An 18,582-nucleotide genomic window follows, 5' to 3' on the forward strand; every position below is an offset into this window, starting at 1 on the left:
GGCCTCCATCCCGCCCGGCCACAGCCCTCGGCCCTTTGCCCCTCTTCCAAATGGCGGCGCCCGCTCGGCGCTGGGGCCGCTCTACCCGCGCGGTCCTCCACGCTCCTCTCGTTGGGCCGCGCTCCCCCCTCCCACCCCGCAGGGGGCGGCGGCGCCTGCGCACAGGCGCCTGAGCCTTCACTTCCGTTTTGTCGGCGGCCGCTTCCGGGCCCCCGTTCCTTGGTAACAATGGAGCAGAAAATGGCCGCCTGAGAGGGGAGGGAGGGCGACGCTGCGGCTGTTTGGGGACGGACGGAGCGGGGAGAGCCAGGACCGAGCCCGCTGAGGAGCGGGGAGAGCAGCGGACCGAGAGCTGGGGAGGCGGCGGCGGGCGGCGGCGGCGGGCGGTGAGTATCGAGGCCGGAGGCGGACTCTCAAAATGGCCCGGAGAAGGGAGAGGCCCAGGCCCAGGGGAGGCGGCGGCGGCTGAGGCCCCCGCCCGGAGCCGGGGGCGGCCGGGGGCCGCGGGACCCCTCTGCCCCTGCTCTGGGCCCCCGCCGTGCGGACTGCGGGGTCCCGGGTAGGGCAGGGCGGCTCCTGGCTCCGCGGGGCTCGGGAGGCCGAAACCGCCCCGCGGCAGAGGCGGAGCGGGGTGCCGTGATGGAGCTGGGGGCGGTGATGGCGGTCTGCGGGCGGGTGTGCCCGGGGCACGGCGGGGATCTCGGCCCCCGTCTCTCCCGGATGGGCCGGGCTCTGTCACCCTGGGGACGTTTCCCCTTTCCCCCGGGGCGTGTGGCAGGGCCTCCCGCCGAAGCGGGGCGAACCTGTTCCTCCATTTGGAGCTGGAGGAGGGTTTGCGCTCCCCCCCTCGGGGAGGGCTGCTGGGCCCCTCACCCGCTAGGTATCCGGTTGGGCTGGAGGGGGAATTGAAACTAACCCCTTATTGGAGGGGTGGAGTGTGTGGGGGAATTATAGCCACTATCTTGGGCCTCGCCATACTGTCTTAAGGCTCGCAGCTCTTCAGGACCGTGTTTTCAGTCTATTCTTCCTGTCAGTTGAGACAAGAAGCCCTTTTGTGGGAGACAGGCAAGAGGAACTCTTCATATCTCGCTGTGCCTGTTGTAAGGGTCTCGATCAGCTTGTGACCTGTTAAAACCTGTGATGTTTGCTATTCCTATCCTATTAGTTTCTCTCCAATTAATCACGTCATCTTTGCCATGTCACCTTAGTTTCCTGTGCAAGTTCTTCCTTCCCTTTTTAATACTGTTTGTTTGACATTTAAGGTTTCTGTTAACTGTGTTTCAAAACCATTGTCAAGTCCAGTTAGGTATATGTATTGCTTTATCTTCAGTGATCCGCCTTAATGGAGGAGCAATATCAGGTTGTATATAATAGTATGTATATATAGGTAATGTAGTTATTAGGGTTTGTTATGTGTCTTGATTTTAGTGTGTTAGTAGGAGGAGCCTGTCAAAAGGTTCCACAGCAAAAAAATACAGATTTTATTTTTTTTATCATAGTTTTGTTTGTTTCACCATTTTTCAGGGAGATAGTGTCTTTATACAGAGAAGCTTGTAAACAAGAATTGGAACTCAGTTGTACCCAACAGTATCATCCCACATCCGATTTATTTTCCCTGTCCATATTGGCAGTACTGGTTAATTTCAAGTTATAAATTGTTGTCAAAATGCTAAAGAAGCTCTGACACCAATTTGTCCCTGAATTTTAATTGTGGTGACTTGTCAAGTCTTTTAAAAAAATAAACAGTTGGCTGCTTCTTGTGCAGTTAATTATCTTAATTGAGAGTCAGATGCTTAGTTTTGTTGTAGTGGTCAACTAGCACTTAAACTGACTGTGTTTTCTCTACAGGTTTACCATTTTGGAATTAAAAGAATTATAGTTTGGAATTATGCCTTGCCTGCTCCTGACAAGGGAAAACACCCCACACATTATAAAATTAAGGGCTTCTTGTTATGTTAGACCACTAAAGCATAACAACTACAGTGTTCTATTCATCAGCAATTCTGACTACATAAATGTTTGTCACTGAAATAACCACACCGGCATTTTTCAAGCGTGTAGTGATTGTCATCTGTATCATATTTATTTTCCATATTACTGAATTCATAGACATGCCAAGTTGTACTGGAAAACAGTATTACGAGTGTCTGGTCTCCACTACATGTCTTTTTTTTTTTTTTGTACTGGTATTTTCAGGGGAGTGGATAGTGTGATCCTTACATGGAAATGTTTTCAAAACACCTATGTATTAATAGCTTGTTCCTTTATTCCTTTTCCCTATGGGAATGTATCAAAATAAATTCCTTGAACTTAGTAGAATGTTTCTAGTTGCAGTGGAGGTATTATACTACATTTTTTTTTTTTTACAGCCATAACATAATGTTATGACTTCATATACTTGAGTCTAAACATTACATTTAAGTCCAATTTAATATAGCTTAACACGATACTAAGCAGTTCTAATTTTTTTTTTTTTTTGTAGAGAACTCAGTTTTCATGTATTAAAACGTTTGAATCCAAACAAGATTATTGGGTATTTATCCAAATTTTTGTGACTTAATCTCGGTCTTGATGAAAACTTATTAACTCTTGAGCTTGGAAAAATTAACCTTGAAGGGATAAAACCAAACATGAACATCTCCATCTTCAAGATATTTTTACGACAGTCTCATGCATTTCAAAAACACCACTTCTAAACAGTGTAGCAGTGTAATAACTTAGAGTCAGGACCTTTGTATGGTGAGTAGGGATAGTCAGAAGCATCACAGAGACTCTGTTCTGCTTTTGCACAGGTTCCTGGCTGCAGTTAAGATAAGAAACACAAAAGCCTGTCTCTCCTTCAAACTGTTCAGGTTTATATTAACGAGGTACTTGTTAGTAACTTTTTGTTGATGTGCAGCATTGAAGCTCAGCTTTTTACTCGAGGCGGTCTGCGGAGTTGTATGGTCTCATAAAATGATAATTGAGTATGTAGGAAAAGTCAGCACACATTTTCTCTTAATTTAGTAACTTAAAAACATTTTGCTTAGAGCACTCTTAATTTCAATATGCAAGATGTATGTGCGTGTAGTCTTGTTGAAATGCTTGAGCTTGCCTGCCTCGGTATATCATCAGAAATGGAATTCTGGTCTTACAGATAGCTATTTAAATTAAAATAAGTTTTACTTAATTTTATTTTCCACTTCTATATTTTTTAGGCGCTAGACATCAACAGCAACAAAAACGCCTGTGTCGGCATTCCTGTGTGGGTCGAGGTTGTAGTGATTGTCATTGTTTTATTGGCTTTTTACTTTCAGTATTAGCTGTATTAGCAGCAGTTTTGTGGAGACAGTGAGATTTGGTAGTAGACTGAAAGATGAGTTTTTCTTTTTTTAATTGGAATTCAGTGAGTTACAATTGGCTCGGTGCTTTCACTAACCAGAAGTTCTGTTTCTTCAGAAATCAAAACACTACGTGAGGGTCATTGTGTAGTTTTGTGGGTACAACTTCCTTGGATGTCAACTCTGTTGATACTGGTGTCTTTCAGTGTCAACACTGGTTACTTGCGTGCAGCATTACTTCCTTCTAGCTTCAGAGTAGGCCTTCTGCTTGCTCACCTAGCAGGAAGGTCACTTCTGGGGAAAAAGAACATCGTTTCATGAGACTGCAGTGCTGGGAAGTTGTTACACCTTGTGTACTCTAAGCTTTCTCTTCTGTGATATCATCTGAATTTGAGGGCAAAAGGCAGTACTATCTTAATTTTATTTTCAACTTGTACGTGAAAAGCGTTGGCTTAGTAAGTGGAGATGATAAAATGTGAAGCCCTGGATTTTGGCAGTTCTTACTGCATTTTATTTTCAGAGCTCCATCTTTGTTCCACATGCTCTCAGTGTTCTGGAATTGCGAAGCTCTACCCTTCTGTACGGAAGACTGGAAAACTGTAATGAGTTTTGTTTCTTTTTTAACTAGAGCTTTTTGAGTTGGGAATTTATGCAGTAAGATGGCTACTCTGCCTTGGGTACTGTAGGACTGTTGGAGAGCGCTGGGATTCTGTACCCTGATTTCTTCACTTCTTTCTGACTTCTCAGGAGTTGATAGTACATCTAAGAGTGTTTCTCTTCTTCATCTCAACAGTTGGTTCTGTTGAAATGTTCTCTCTTCCCTTTTTTATTCTGTGGAATTTTCTGCAACTGTTCTGCAGAAGTATTCATCTGCTTTCTGTTGTTTAAAATGTATGCTCAGAAGGACATCTTGTTTTACAGCCTTTGCTTTGAAGCATACCGGGGTAGTGAAAGAGCTGAATCGATGTTTAACACTCCTTGTTAAGCTGGCATTTAAATCTTACAGCAGTTTACATGGAACACTTAATAGAAGACAAAATTTTCTTCCAGCTTTCCAAAAGTGGTGCATGTTCCATGATATTTTTTGAGGCAAAGAGGACATAGGGAGTTCTTGAGTGTTCAAAATTTGTGGTAGGTTTAGTAAAAATCTAGTAAGAGCATAGATCTGTTGTTCGTCAGAGTGTCAATAGAAAGTAAGAATAGCAGGGGAAAAAAAGAGTATATCCAAAATTCATGACGCAACTTTGAAAACTAGAAAAGTGTGTTACTTGTTACCATTTCTAAGATGTAGATGAGTGAATTGAGATCACACCAAAGGCTTTGATAACATAGGTACAAAAGGAAACTTGTGCACCCGCACAAAAAGAAAAAAAAAAAAAAAAAACCTTGACATAATGAAGCTCCATGTATAATGCAAATAGATAGCTGATTTATTTTACTGTTTCATGGTATCTTTTTCCTTTAATGATAGGATTCACTGACAGACAATTTTTGCTTTTGCTTTTGAGCTTGGGAGACTTGAATGATGAAATATTTAAAATAAAAATGTAGTTTCTGTTATGTCTTACTTTCTGCCAGTTTTAAGTATTCAGAAATTGGATACTGACTGCCATGGAAACTATTTTTCAACTTTTAATTCTTCTAGGAAAATGTAGTAGTTGGGCGGTGGGGTGGATCAGCTGAATACTGCGCATGACGTTGGTTTTGTTGTGCTTAAGGAACCCGGGGTAGCAGAACTGCCTGTTCTAGCTGCTGTTCCTGTGTCATTTGAGAAATGGAATTGGAGAGACTGCTGGCTGGGGCTCGTCCTGCCAAATGGGACAGCACGTTAGAGCTGCTGAAGTCAGAGTTCATGGAAAGCGCTTTGAACAGACAGCTGTGTTGTACTTCTGTTGTAGAGCTAAAATGTCTTTGAGGTATGTTCAGTGAAAGCAGGGGAGGAAAAAATAGTTAATCTGTAACAACGCGACACAGAAAAGGAGTATTTCTGGCTTCCACTACTGAGTCACTTCTTCTAGTCAAAGGGTTTGATAATTTCTGCAGACTGGGAGTAAGCAAGGTGCTCTACCGGTTGAAGTACCTAATTAAGATGAGGTTATGAATCATAAATGAGAAATTAGCCTTCTGCTGAGCACATCTATGGAACGCTTATTCGTATTGCCATCATCTTTTTTGTTTATACAAAGGTATTAATTATGTTGCTGGGACGTGAGGTAATTCAGGAAACGTTCCTAACATACAGGGCACTACAAATTCTCATGTAATGCTGAAATACTGGTAACATCTAGATCGGAGGAATTTTGGAGGAAATTTTTGTTGCATAACTAGCTTGTGAGCATCTGAATTGTTTCTGCAGTTTAACTAATGCAGTGCCTTTCTCCTGCTAAAATTTGAGACTTGCCTCGTAAACCTAATGGAGATTCTAACTTTAAGGTATTGCTTTGTCTTTTAACCCTGCAAATGAGTGATTTTTGAGTTTCTCAGATCTTCTAAGTTTTACCTAGTTAGTTTAATGAGAGTTCTAATGTTTTATGTAATTTTTTTTTTTTTAAATTAAAAAAGTCAGGAATGCAGGCTGAGGTAGTGTCCTGGTATTCAATACCGTAACTAATGGCAGGAGATATTACACATGTTTGAAGGAGGAAGAGCTAGTGATTTATCGCTGTGACTTATGGTCCATTAGTACTTTTTCTGGGAAGAATTCTGTAGTCTATAAGTGCTAAGCAGTATGGGGATGCACAGTGTTATTGTTGAAGGTAAATGGACAACGCAAGTGTTTTATCGCTGCTTGCTGTCCCTAGATTGTTTTAAAGCAGTAGTACATTCCTGACTGATTGGATTTAGTTTACACATGACTTGGCATAAGGGAAAATGTAAAATATTTCTTATACTGGAAGAACGATAACTTTGCATTACTGCAGGAATAGCTAGTACTCTTAAATTGTTCCTATCCAAAAGAGCATAGTATTATTTCCTCTTGAATAAAAGAACGTAACAATACCTTTTGTGGGCTTACTAGTTTTGCTCCTGCAGTCTCTAGCAGCAGTGGAGAGACAGCTAGTCATTTGTGCTCTGAAATCTCTGAGGTTGGTGAAGCGTAACTGCAGGGAAGATACTTTGCTGACTTGGGGAAGGATGGGAACGCCAATTAAGAATTCACTGTAGTTAGTGTGTCTGGATATTCAGCTGCTGAAGAATATTTCCCTTAATTTCTTTTTTTTTAAGGAGAAAATTGTTTATTCTAGCTATGATTCTCTTGTTTTGTGCAACCTTTAGGTGATTTCTTCCCTCCCTTCCCCCCCGTTTTCCCATAAAGAGATTTTCATTGCTGGATATCTCAGCTGAAGTTGGCAATAATCAGCAGATCTGAACTTCCTGCTCGTAGATGTGACCTTCCCCACCCTTTGTCAACTCAGTGCTGACATGGGAGGACACTAAAGGAGGAAATTCTGAATCTTTTAACTTGGATAAGAACAAAGGCTTACTTTGAGTTGAACTAAACCACTGGAAGAAAGACAGAGTTGAAGCGTACCTGCATATTAGATAATGAAATGTTGGTTATTTTGTTGTAACTTAATAGTATACTTGTTGTTTTTCCCTCATCAGGTTTCCCAGTGTTACTGTAGTCAGCTTCCTTAAGCCAGTCTTAATTTTCTGCAATGGATGAGCTGAGAGCAGAATCCTGAATGAGGGGCAGGTTTTCAAGTTATTTCTGCAACACTCTACCGTGCTGAAATAGGAGCAAGGTGATGTAGTAACAGCCACCGTGGAAATCCTGTTGTACAGCGAGATGGGACCTACGGAGTCATGCTGAGGCAGTAGTAGTCTAAATATTCTAGCAAGTTCAGTCTGATAATGTAGTGCTCTGTGGTGGCATGGGAGGTGAAGCTTCAAATGGACAATGTGGACAAAGAGCTGAGTGGACAGTGAAGAGAGAGAAAGTAGCAGAAGCCTTGGGGTAGAAATCCTATTTTCCATTTACTGGCTGTAATATCAGAGCTCTAGTTTGAAGAGCATTGTCCCACTTGCTCTCACCAGTAAGGTAGGGAGAATGTGTTGATGTACATTTACGCGTTTCTTTGCCATCTGCATTTCCATCAATGTAGACATCCCATATAGATTCATAGCATTTCTCGGACATTGAAGCTAAACAGCATGAAATTGGGGTACAGTGGGCCAGTGTAATCTGTTACAGTAGCTTGCAACAGGAAAATACAGCGAGTTTGTCACTAGTAGGAATAGTCCTAATGTAAATTAAATTCTTAATTCAAAATCCCACCTCTGAGGCTTTTTTCTTAGCAATAGCATCTTTTCAGTCTTGACCAATAGCTGATTTTATGGCTTAGGAGGGAGGATATAAGATGATGGAGGAGAAAAGAGGAGCAAACCTGGAAATAGTAAGACTGACTTTGGCTTATTCTGAGCATTTCCCTAAAGGGTCACCTGTCAAAGTGTACATCAGTCTGTTGGTAAAGAAGAGATTATTTTTTTTCCCCTCCCACTTCACTTGTTTTGACTCTCCCTTTTTCCCCAGACCAAGAACGGTACCCCTTCATCTTCTGAAATGGAATGGGCAAATGTCTTTGCATCAAATAGGCATTATATAGCTAAGGTGCCTGCAAGCACTGGAATTGCAGTTAAAAGGAAAATTTCAAAGCATAAGCAGTAAGCAAATGTTGTGCTTTGTATGCATAGCGCGGTTTTCTTTTTTAAAAGCTGTTGTAGAATTAATCTAATGCTTACAAATATGTTAATATTGCCATCTTTAGACATTCTGTGTGTGTTAAAGTTGGTAAACACCAAGGTGGCAGTCATTTTGGGGAAAATATTTTGCAAAACTTTATGCTGCTCCTGTCCTTTAGCATCTTATTACATTCCCTTATTTTCTTAATCGTACTGTCAACTTTGTTTCGTTGTTGTCCTAAAAAAGGGAATGCTGGTTAGCCTTTTGGTATGTATCCCCAGAGAACTAATGCATCTTTCAAGGTTTTATTTTGGATGCAAGTCTCTCGTTCTACTTGAGGCTTTATTCAGATGTTTCTCTTAAAAGCAGCTGTCTTTGTATTTCTGGTATCTTCTCTAGAATGAGTATGTCTTTAAGTGAAGTTACTTGGTTGTAATTCTGCTACAGAAAGCTTGTAAAAAGTTGTTTGAGTTGCAAGCAAGCTATGTTCTCATCAGAAATACATGTCTGAGATTTGAAGGGCATACAGATTTCATAACAGCCCGGTCCAAGTTGAACATACCTGCTGAAACCATTGCACAACTTTTACTGTGAATGGCTTCATTTATCGGTGTGTTTGACAGCACGTCACGTGCAAGTCTTCAGATGGGCCATGCAGTCTTTAGATTGCACCAGAGATGTAGCAATGCAGAGAAAGCTGATAGGCTTCCATTTGAAACGGTAGCAACCCTAGTGATTGCTGCTGCTTACTGATAAAAAGGTGAAAATTAAGTGTAATTTCTTTGGTAAAATGGCAGAAATTCTCAGAACAAAATCATACCAGTAGCCTTGCATATGGTATTACTGAGGGGCAACAGGTCATTTGTGCCTTAATATGACTAACTTCAAAACAAGTTCTACTGTGTCAGAATTCAAGACAAAGAGGGCCGGAGTAGCTATTTTATAATCTGCAAGTCTGCAATAATGGGATGTCCGATCCTGTGGAATTCTCTACTGTCACACACCGAGGTTGTCAGTGCGCTTTAATTTTCACGATAGCAGCTGAAATAAACTACCCCTGGAGATCATGCGGTGCTGCTCTTCTGTGGAGAAGCACTAATGTAAACTGTGGGCAGCCTTGACGTGACAGCTGTGCTGATAAACCAAAAAAAGATGCTTTTTGCACTAGACAGATGTCTTAAGTGTTGGAAATTTTCCAGTGAGAAGCAGAAAAGCTTTATTCTTCCAGTATTTTCATGTCACATGAAGTATGGTTTAAATGAAAGGAATGTTTTCTGATGGGGGATGTTATTGCAGAGCTTTTTAGCATGCAGAGGATTAGCTTGCTAATCACCTCTCTGAGTAACTAGATTCTACCAGTTGTACAGGAAAATTCTTGATGTTGTGAATAGCGAGGCATAGTGATTAAGGAAACTAGTTATTATTTTAACCTCATTTGATATATTTGCATGGCGCAAGTAGTGCCAGAATGTCTCCTGCATTTGCATGTATTTTGTTATAATATTTATCAAATATAGACGTGGCATTCATCAATTTTTTTTTTTTTTTGAGACACACATTGTCAAGGATCTTGTCCAAATGAAAAACAATATGAAGAGAAGATTATGTTAAAAAATACACAGTATAGAAGACAGCTCTTTATAGCAGAAGTTATACCTAGTTTACACTGTGGAGTTTTGTCCTGGAAATGCTAGTCATCAACATCAGTAATTCAGTAAATGCCGAAACTTGTAAGCAAATTCTTCTCTTGACATAAAACTACAAAGTTGATTTTACAAACCCTTTTCCTTTTTTGAGGAAACTAATAGTCCAGGTTGGTGTTTTGTTGTTTGGTTTTGGTTTGTTGGTTTGTTTTTTTTTTTTTTTTTTTTTTTACATGTGGTTTTCTATGGCGTCTTCCATCTTCTATATTGGAATTCTTCATCACCCCTTCATTCTGTTAAAATTCACTTGGCTGTTGAAGAGGGAGTTTCTCATAGCAGGCAGTGAGTTAGACTGATTCCTGCTTTCCTCACCGTAGTGCAGGGCAGGAAGAAGCGATGGACACTTAATCCCATGCTTGTTTAGAGTTAGAGAGCATGATCAAGGATGGCTTGCTTATGCCTTGTACTACACTGTTGCATGGCACTGTAAGGCATGCTTTGTGATTTGTGAGCCAGCTGCAGTATTAGGAATATTTTACGCTAAAAAGCGCGTAGTCACGGGTGCGTAGTCAGCTGTGTAAAGATGGACTAAGAGTTACGGCTGATATTATTGCACGTGTTTGTACTTGCTGCTTTGTTGAGTGTTTGATAATGATGGGCATAGATTTTGTTTGTATTTCTTGAAGAGGTTCATGCTTTGAGAATTATTTCATTTGTGATCCCTGTGGTTATACAGCTTATCTTAACCGAAGCCTCATTAGCAAACTACTCCCCTCCGCCTCGCCAAATTTAAGGGTAACAATGAAGGATATATAGTACAGGTTAAACGTACCTAAATTGCATGCTATATTTCACTACGCTGGATGAAAGATTTATTTTCTCCTTTTTAGGTACTCTTCCAGTCATCAAGATGGAGAGCTCGGATTCTAGTGATAAAGGAAATATCGATCAATCGGAAGCACAACGTCAGAGTCAGCTAGATCGGTTAGATCGAGAAGAAGCTTTCTATCAGTTTGTAAACAACCTGAGTGAAGAGGACTACAGGCTTATGAGAGATAACAATTTGCTTGGAACACCAGGTAGGTAATGCTGGTGTATGTACATCTTACTGGAATTGCTTGTAGGCGATTTGTGTCATTTTCTGTTCTCCTGAAACTATTTCACCCATTTAATTTGTGTGCTGCGGTTGTGTTCCATGGTAGGAAGTAGCTTCTTCCTAGTTGGTGCATACTCAAATTTGAGCGGTCCTCTGACTAGTGAAGAGGTAGTTAGGATGATGTGGATTCATCAGATACAAAAGTCTGGTGTTTAGACAACTTTGCGGGAACAGCCAGAGTTGACCCGGTTCCAGTTATGGACCCGTAGACATTTTTGATCGAGAAGTAATCCCCCTTAAGCATCTGCGTGAAAATTTTGTGCTGGTGAGGTTAAGAGTTTGTAACTAGGATAAGTAGTCTGGTGTGAGATTCTGCATGGGCATTTTTATGTCAGTTTTCAATTGACTTATTACTTTAAGTTGACTCTTTATAGGATGATACCTAATTCAAACCAGTTCTAATTTAAAACATGACTCAACTAATTTAAACCTTTTTTCATGCTTGTGAAGGTGTTATCTTAAAGATTTTACTCTGGACAGCCATTTAATTGGTATAGGATGATGAAAATTGCTGATGAGTTGCAGAGGTTACAGAACCAGAAAGCTCATCTGCCTCAAATAGGTTGAAACTGTTGGATCTTTGAGCTTTGGCAAAACTTACTTGGGACAATGGTGCTGAAGTGTCTGAACAGCAGCCTGTTTGGCAGTCTCATTATGGCAGGATTTAATTAGAAGAAAAGACAAGCAGTGGCTTGTACCTTCTTTAGAAGCTTTTGATAATGCTTGCCATACATATGATCTGGAAATATTTTTGGAAAATTTTGCTTATTTTCTAAGGTGAAATTACTGAAGAAGAGTTGCTGAGAAGGCTACACCAAGTTAAAGAAGGTCCGCCACAGCAAAACAGTGATGAGAATAGAGGTATATACAGTATTTGTGAAAACTCTTAACTTTAGCACCCCATACGGACCTTAACTTGAGTGCAGGAGTGGAACAAGTTAAGCCTAGGCAGGTGCAAGGTGAGCTTTGTTTCAAAACTAAGTGAACATTATGTCTGATTATCTGCTGCAGAGGTCAGTTTGGGACAGATTTCACTCATAACACATCTGTTATTTGCATCAAGAAAAAGTTTCGTTTAGGTTTCCTTTTTTTTTTATTATTATTTAAGATTGCCTTCCTGTCTGCTCCCTTCTGGGATGCTTTTTGGCAATCCCTCTTTTTTTATTCACCATTCTTCCCTTCCAAAGATGCTGTATTGCTTTCGTTATCGCCCTTCTCTAGAGGCTGGTGGAGGACGCTTGGAGCTTACCACTGGGGTTCATTCTTTAGTGAGATAGATTTGCTATAAAGCCATTCTTCAAGTGAAGGGTCAGGACGAACTTAGTTTTCTATTTAGCAGTCGATAGATCACTTAATTGTTTGGAAAGGAAGAGACAGGATACTGATGTGTTATGACACCTGAAATGTGACTTTCCATTTGCTTACAATAAACAATACGTGTTATTTTGATGACTTGTTTGCTATGTGATGGCTGCGGCCTATCTGTACATATTAGAAAAATATCCACTCCTGCTCCCTTAAAAGAGCTCCGGTAGATAAGAGTTGTGATGCTACATGTGAAACCACAATAGCACTTGGTAGGATTAAGCACTTCTAAATTGTCACTTGTTAAACTAAGCAATTATGTTCTTGGAAAAGATCACTCCAGAATTAGCTCAGTACTCTAATTTTGGTAGTTCCCTGTCTTTTTCGCAGGTGCAGAGTCCGCAGAAGATGTTTCAAATGGAGATTCTATAATAGACTGGCTTAATTCAGTCCGACAGACTGGAAATACAACACGAAGTGGGCAACGAGGAAACCAGTCTTGGAGAGCAGTGAGCCGGACTAACCCAAATAGCGGTGACTTCAGATTCAGTTTGGAAATAAATGTCAACCGTAATAATGGGAACACAAATCCAGAAACTGAGAATGAGCCATCTGTAGAGCCTTCCAGTGGGGAGGATTTGGAAAACAGCCAAAGTGACTCTGAAATTCCAAGGTCTGAATCACCATCTGTAAGGCAGCCTGGATCAGAAAGGAGCACTTCGGAGGAGCTAACAACCGAGGAAGCTTCCCCTCCCAGAGGGCAGAGGAGAGCGAGAAGTAGGAGTCCAGAACAGCGGAGAACGCGGGCTAGGACTGATAGAAGTAGGTCACCTATTAATCCAGTGAGTGAGACTCCTCGCAGGTCTCATCACAATACATCATCTCAAACACTTGACCACTCCTCAGTGAACGAAGCTGAGGGAAGCTCTAGAACTAGGCAGCACGTGACATTAAGGCAGCACACAGTGGGGACTGAGATGCCAAGTGAAAATGCAGTTCTGTTTTCAACCCCTGAAACAAGACCTGTTCCTCAAGCAGCAGGTTCTTCAGAAACTAACGGCACCGGTGAGTCCGCAGCTCCTGGGCAGAGGCCTCCTACCATAGTACTTGATCTTCAGGTGAGAAGAGTTCGTCCAGGAGAATACCGGCAAAGAGACAGCATAGCCAACAGAACTCGGTCCAGGTCCCAGACACCTAACAACACAGTCACTTATGAAAGCGAACGGGGAGGGTTTAGGCGCACGTTTTCACGGTCAGAACGGGCTGGAGTGAGAACTTACGTGAGTACCATTAGGATTCCTATCCGTAGGATCTTAAACACAGGCTTGAGTGAGACTACATCAGTTGCTATTCAGACTATGCTAAGGCAGATAATGACAGGCTTCGGAGAGCTGAGTTACTTTATGTATAGTGATAGTGATGCAGATCCTAGCGGCCCAACTCCAAATCAGAACGTGGATGCTTCTGAGCCACAGAACGGAGGTGGTGGTACTTCAAGCAATGAAAATACGGATGTTAGCTCAGGGGAGGTGTACGAAGGTGGTAATGAAGGTGGTTCAACATCTGGTGCCAGGCGGGAAGGTCGGAATACGAGGGGATCGGTCACATTCGAAGAAAGTGGTTCTCTACCATTCCTTAGCCTAGCACAATTTTTCCTACTAAACGAAGATGACGATGACCAGCCAAGAGGACTCACCAAAGAACAAATTGACAACCTAGCGATGAGGAATTTTGGTGAGAGCGATGCTCTGAAAACCTGTAGCGTGTGTATTACAGAGTACACGGAAGGCAACAAGCTCCGTAAATTGCCTTGTTCGCACGAGTATCACGTCCACTGCATTGATCGCTGGTTATCAGAAAATTCCACTTGTCCCATTTGTCGCAGAGCAGTCTTAGCTTCTGGTAACAGAGAGAGTGTTGTCTAAATGAGATCAGAATTTATGGCCGAGCAGCTAGTGTGATAGTGATGGGCAAAGAAGTCACTTCCTTTATGGCCACTTTTTGAGTGGTACCTCAGTGTATAGTAATGACTTGGAGTGAATCTTCCCTCATGAAAGCATTTTCTCTGAATTCAAGCTTTTAAAATTGGAAAATTTCTTTAGGGTTTTCAAGATCTAGTCAGTTTGGGTGTTAAATTTCACTTGTCCAAAGACATCTACCCGCTTAAAAATATTTTTTTTCTTTGTGAAGAGTATTAAGTTCTTTCCCCCTCCCAGCCCCTGCTATCCCAGTCCAATAAACATTTTGTCCTCAAGATTGTGCTTATGAGGACTTCTTTCAGAAGTCATCCCAGCTAAACGCACACGAGTCAGAGAGGAATTTTTGCAAGAAATCCAACTATTTGAAAAAATAATATGAACTTAATTGCACACTTGAACATACTTTTAATTTTCCTACTGGGTTAATATTGGACATGTCTGTGTAAATAACACTAATGTTAGCCCTTTCCCCATCACTATGGCACGCTGTAGGATGAGCTGTTAGCTTAATTGGGATATTTATCTTGTTGTGGAAATATAAGAATTGCCTATGCTTGTTTAAATAAAAAAAAAAAATCTGTTTTAAAATTGTAAAGCTTTTTTGTAGAAGCTCAGTACTTTTCCAATGCACTGTTGTACTAACGCATTAAGAATTAAAATTGTACCATGCTTAGGAATCAAGAATGCTTTTCATACAAAACCCACCACACAGAGAGCAAACTAAATACAAGAGAGCTGCTTTTGTAACTGTGTACCTGTCAAGAGCAGTGCATATCTGTACTGTTTATGTGAACAGCTACTGTAATATAAAAACAGTTGAATTAGACATCTTAATTGCATCAAAAAAAAAAAAAGAAATGTTATAATTGCAGTGTTTTGGCTCGGTAACGCCACCAAAGAAGATGATGAACATTAGAAACTGTTCTAATGGCTGGTTATTTCTTGGTATGGTTGCTAATATGTAATAATACAACCCGGTATGTACCAGTTCATTCAGTGAGGTTTGTGCCCGATTTTTCTATCAAGTTTTGCTTTCAATTTTTGAGGTAACTCTGTGCAACTATTCAGCAGATAAGCACTGACAGGTTTTTTTTCTTCACCACCAGCTTCAGCTGTATTAGTGACCTCTGGATCTGTTGAGCGAGCATGCTGATATATCCAGCGTTGGTAACCTGTGACTCAAATGCCACAAGAACAAAACAACTTAAGTATTAACTGGAAAACAGATTATTAGACTGTTAGATTAAATTTGAAAATGATAATTGATTATGGGAGTACACGTAAATGTGTAGCCAATTCTAAGAATAACATTCAAATCCCCCAACAAATTCTTTATACTCCTATTGGACAGATTAAGCTTAGTTGAATTTACCTTTAAAATTATGTGCATGGCATATTGTAATTGAGAATCGCAGAATGTACCTCAGCTCTCATCAGTGTCAGGGGAAAACATCCCTCCCCCTCAATGACCTGCTCTTTGCTTTATTCTCTAATGATATTTTTTTTCCTAGCTTACATGTGCAACAGGGAGAGCAATATTTATTTCAACTCTAGGGTAGTGGTTATGAAGGGATATGAACTGCTCTTGCTGGCTATATGGGAAATGTTGCTTGTTCCTCAGATGACAAAACCAAAGCTGGCCTATCTCTTTTTTTTCTAATTAAAACACATTTTTGGTGTTTTATAGTGGTGGTTGCATAAACTATAGTCTCTGCTCTAAGCCATTTTAACATCTCATCAGCTAGTTAAGGATTCCACAGTGTCCCAAAATTCCAAATTTTTTCTACGTGTGCGTTTTGTGGTGTTTGGTTCAGTGGGAAACCCTGACTGCTATTGAGCTCGCTTTCCTCCTGGTGGGACACACCATCGTGGCAGAGGGGATACGTGTATTCTTTTTGACCAGAAGAATAAATAAGGTCACGTTTTTAAATCATGCATCGCTGTAAAATTGGAAGTTAGCTATTCAGTTCGGGTGCTGGACTCTCTATGCCAAAATTTCCTCAACAAAATAACACTTCTGAATTTCTTCCAGTAGCATTCACATAGCAAATACATGCTATCAGTTGCAGTTTCCAGTAGCTTTACTGACTTACTGGGGCGTAGAATTAGAAGGAAAACCCCCTCTCTACGTGAATACCGTGTTAGATTTTGACGGTCTGGTGTACATCTCCGAGGACTAAGGCTGGTGACCAGAAAGAAAGGAGCCCGGTAGTGCTAATGAACGTGAAGCACGGCTGTGATACGTGTCATTCAACATAGCTTTCTTTTTTAATGTTCTGAGTTTCCAGTAACTGTTCACGTTGGTAGAATCAACTTTACAGTTTTGTTATAGCTTAATAGTGGCATGCCTTAACATTTTATCTTTCTGTAACAATAGCAACTAATAAAATGTTGGAGGTTTCCCAGATGGTACCAAGAACAAATAATTTAACCTCAGTGCAGGAGACCTTGAATGTTCTCAGTGTTTCGTATGCCTTTTCCAACGCTGAGCGTGCTAAAGGCGCCGGGGGTTCGTTCCCTGACGTCTGGAGGAGTTGGCGGAAATTAAATTGCTGATACAGCAAAGAGCTCTTTACGTAGCTGAGTCATCTGTCAGCGTCTGTGGTAATCCAGTTTCTATTCTTTGAAAGTCAGATCGGAGTTAGGAAAAGCCAACGTTAACACTTCAGTTGCTAACAAAATACGGAGGACTGTAATTGAACAAGGTTGGCAGTTAGCCGAATTGACAGGCTACGAATCATTCTGGTATCGAGCATTTGTGCTTACCGCTTCCCTCAGTTTACGCTTTCTTGGTATTACGGGAGGGCTACAGCCGCTTCACTCGTGCTCGTAGCCCGGCGCCGGGTTACGCTGGCTGGTTTGGTCATTTCCAAAGGCCTGGCTACGGCGGGCGAGCCGCAGGGCCAGCCCGGCCGCCTGGCTCGCAGTGCCACCCTGTGGGAGCCTCTCGCCCTCCCTCCGAAGCCAGGGTGACTCCGTCTCCGTCCTCGGAGCAGCGCGGTTTCTTTTGCATCGAAGGCTGTTGCTTTATTTTATTTTTGAAGGAGGTGTTGTTTTTCAAACCGCAAACCACCCGAGCTCCTGCTGTGAATATCTGGTGCGTAAGCGTGATTCCTTTCTGACAGGACAGACCTGTATCCACAGGACCTCCGTACGCAGCAATTAAAGCAGTCGCAAGGCCAAAACCTAGACTAACGCACAGTATTTTTGATCTAAGAGTGCGTTCGATAGTTTAACTCGGACTGTGAACCGATACAGAGTTGTGGGTGCTTGCTTTCTTTTTTTTAATTGGGGCTTTATCCATTAAAAGACTGTGAAGACTTATTCCCGGCGGTTGTTAGATTTCCCTTTCACGTGCACTTTTTTTATTTCTTCGAACAAGTTGGGTTTTTTGCAAAGAACTTCTAGGCAGTTAATTGACTTGTTTTTAAAATGATTTGGTTCGTGTAGGTACTGCATGCGTAGAAATTACTCAATAAAAGTTTGCAGACGCTTTGTAAGAAGCCTGGATGCGCGGGCGCAGGAGCTGCAGGGAGGATACCCTGCCGGCTTTGACGGAGCCGTAATTGCCCATTGCGTCGAGGATTTCCCACCAAAGTTGGCACAAGGGGCCATAACGACTGTCATTCCAGCTTCCCATCACTTGTCGGGATTATGCAAATGCGGAGAGTCCAAAGGACTTTCCCTGGAATGTGTGCAGTCCATCTTTGGTTGCCTACACAAAGAGGAGGTTCCCAGTGGTGTCAGAATAACGAGGGTCTAATGTGAAGATGAGAAAAGAAGGGCGGTTAAGGTTGGCCACGGCACTCTGACTTCCAGGTTTTCTGACTCTCCTCATCTGATCCTCACCGTCACGCTGCAATACAAAGCTCCATCCCCTCGGCTTAGCCGCAGCCTCAGTTCGGGGTCCTTTTCGTGAATGCGTCCCTTCGTGCGGCGTGCTGATGTCTCGGTTTTCTCACCGGTCCTCCTCGCTTTGCTGGCGTGGCTTGAGTAAGGGTATGTAAGCAAGCGCGGAGCTGATGAGGAACAGTCGTTCCAGAAAGGTCTGCCTGCTCCTCTGCCTTCTCCCAGGAGGAGGTGCTGCGGGTGAGCGTTGGCTTGGAGCCACGTTAAGGGAATTTATAACAAATTCAGAAATATTTCCAACCTTTAGGTACGCTAGGCTTTTTGGTTGGTTGTCCTCGACTAGGGAGGGAAGAAGGAGGGTGGAGGGACAGAACCAGCGGTAACTTACCCAAAGTACATGTAAGTTGTGTTGTGTTAAAAAGAAAAGATTGCATCTGTTATACCAGGGCTTCCCAACCTCTTTTTGATATGAGGTATCTCTGTTTTTTTTCTTCTTTTTTCTTACTGGGAAACACGCCATTGAATTCATTTGGATTGTTTTATCTGGTTTTGTTACCTTGAGCTAAAATACCCCAGACCCCTTCCTGAATTTCACCGTCTGCTAGTAAGGCTGTTGGGTTTGGTTGGGAAGCCCTGAATTCAACCA

General features: G+C 41.9%; 1 protein-coding gene across 3 annotated transcripts; it reads left to right on the forward strand.

The window, feature by feature from the left end:
• The first annotated feature begins 216 nt into the window (after positions 1-216).
• RLIM (ring finger protein, LIM domain interacting) lies at positions 217-18,265 on the forward strand. Of its 3 annotated transcripts, none has more exons than XM_082323005.1 (3): positions 217-386; positions 10,538-10,726; positions 12,499-18,265. In XM_082323005.1, the coding sequence occupies exons 2-3, from the start codon at positions 10,558-10,560 to the stop codon at positions 14,031-14,033; spliced, it is 1,704 nt and encodes a 567-aa protein (XP_082179131.1). In that variant the 5' UTR covers positions 217-386; positions 10,538-10,557; the 3' UTR covers positions 14,034-18,265. The 3 variants fall into 3 exon arrangements, with proteins under 3 accessions (XP_082179131.1, XP_082179130.1, XP_082179132.1); XM_082323004.1 differs by lacking the exon at positions 217-386 and adding an exon at positions 11,581-11,664 and having other exon boundaries at positions 10,521-10,726; XM_082323006.1 differs by lacking the exon at positions 217-386 and adding an exon at positions 11,581-11,664 and having other exon boundaries at positions 10,602-10,726; positions 12,480-18,265.
• The last annotated feature ends 317 nt before the right edge of the window (positions 18,266-18,582 follow it).

This window comes from Platalea leucorodia (genome assembly GCF_965183815.1).
Source record: "Platalea leucorodia genome assembly, chromosome: 10".
Lineage (NCBI taxonomy): Eukaryota > Metazoa > Chordata > Aves > Pelecaniformes > Threskiornithidae > Platalea > Platalea leucorodia.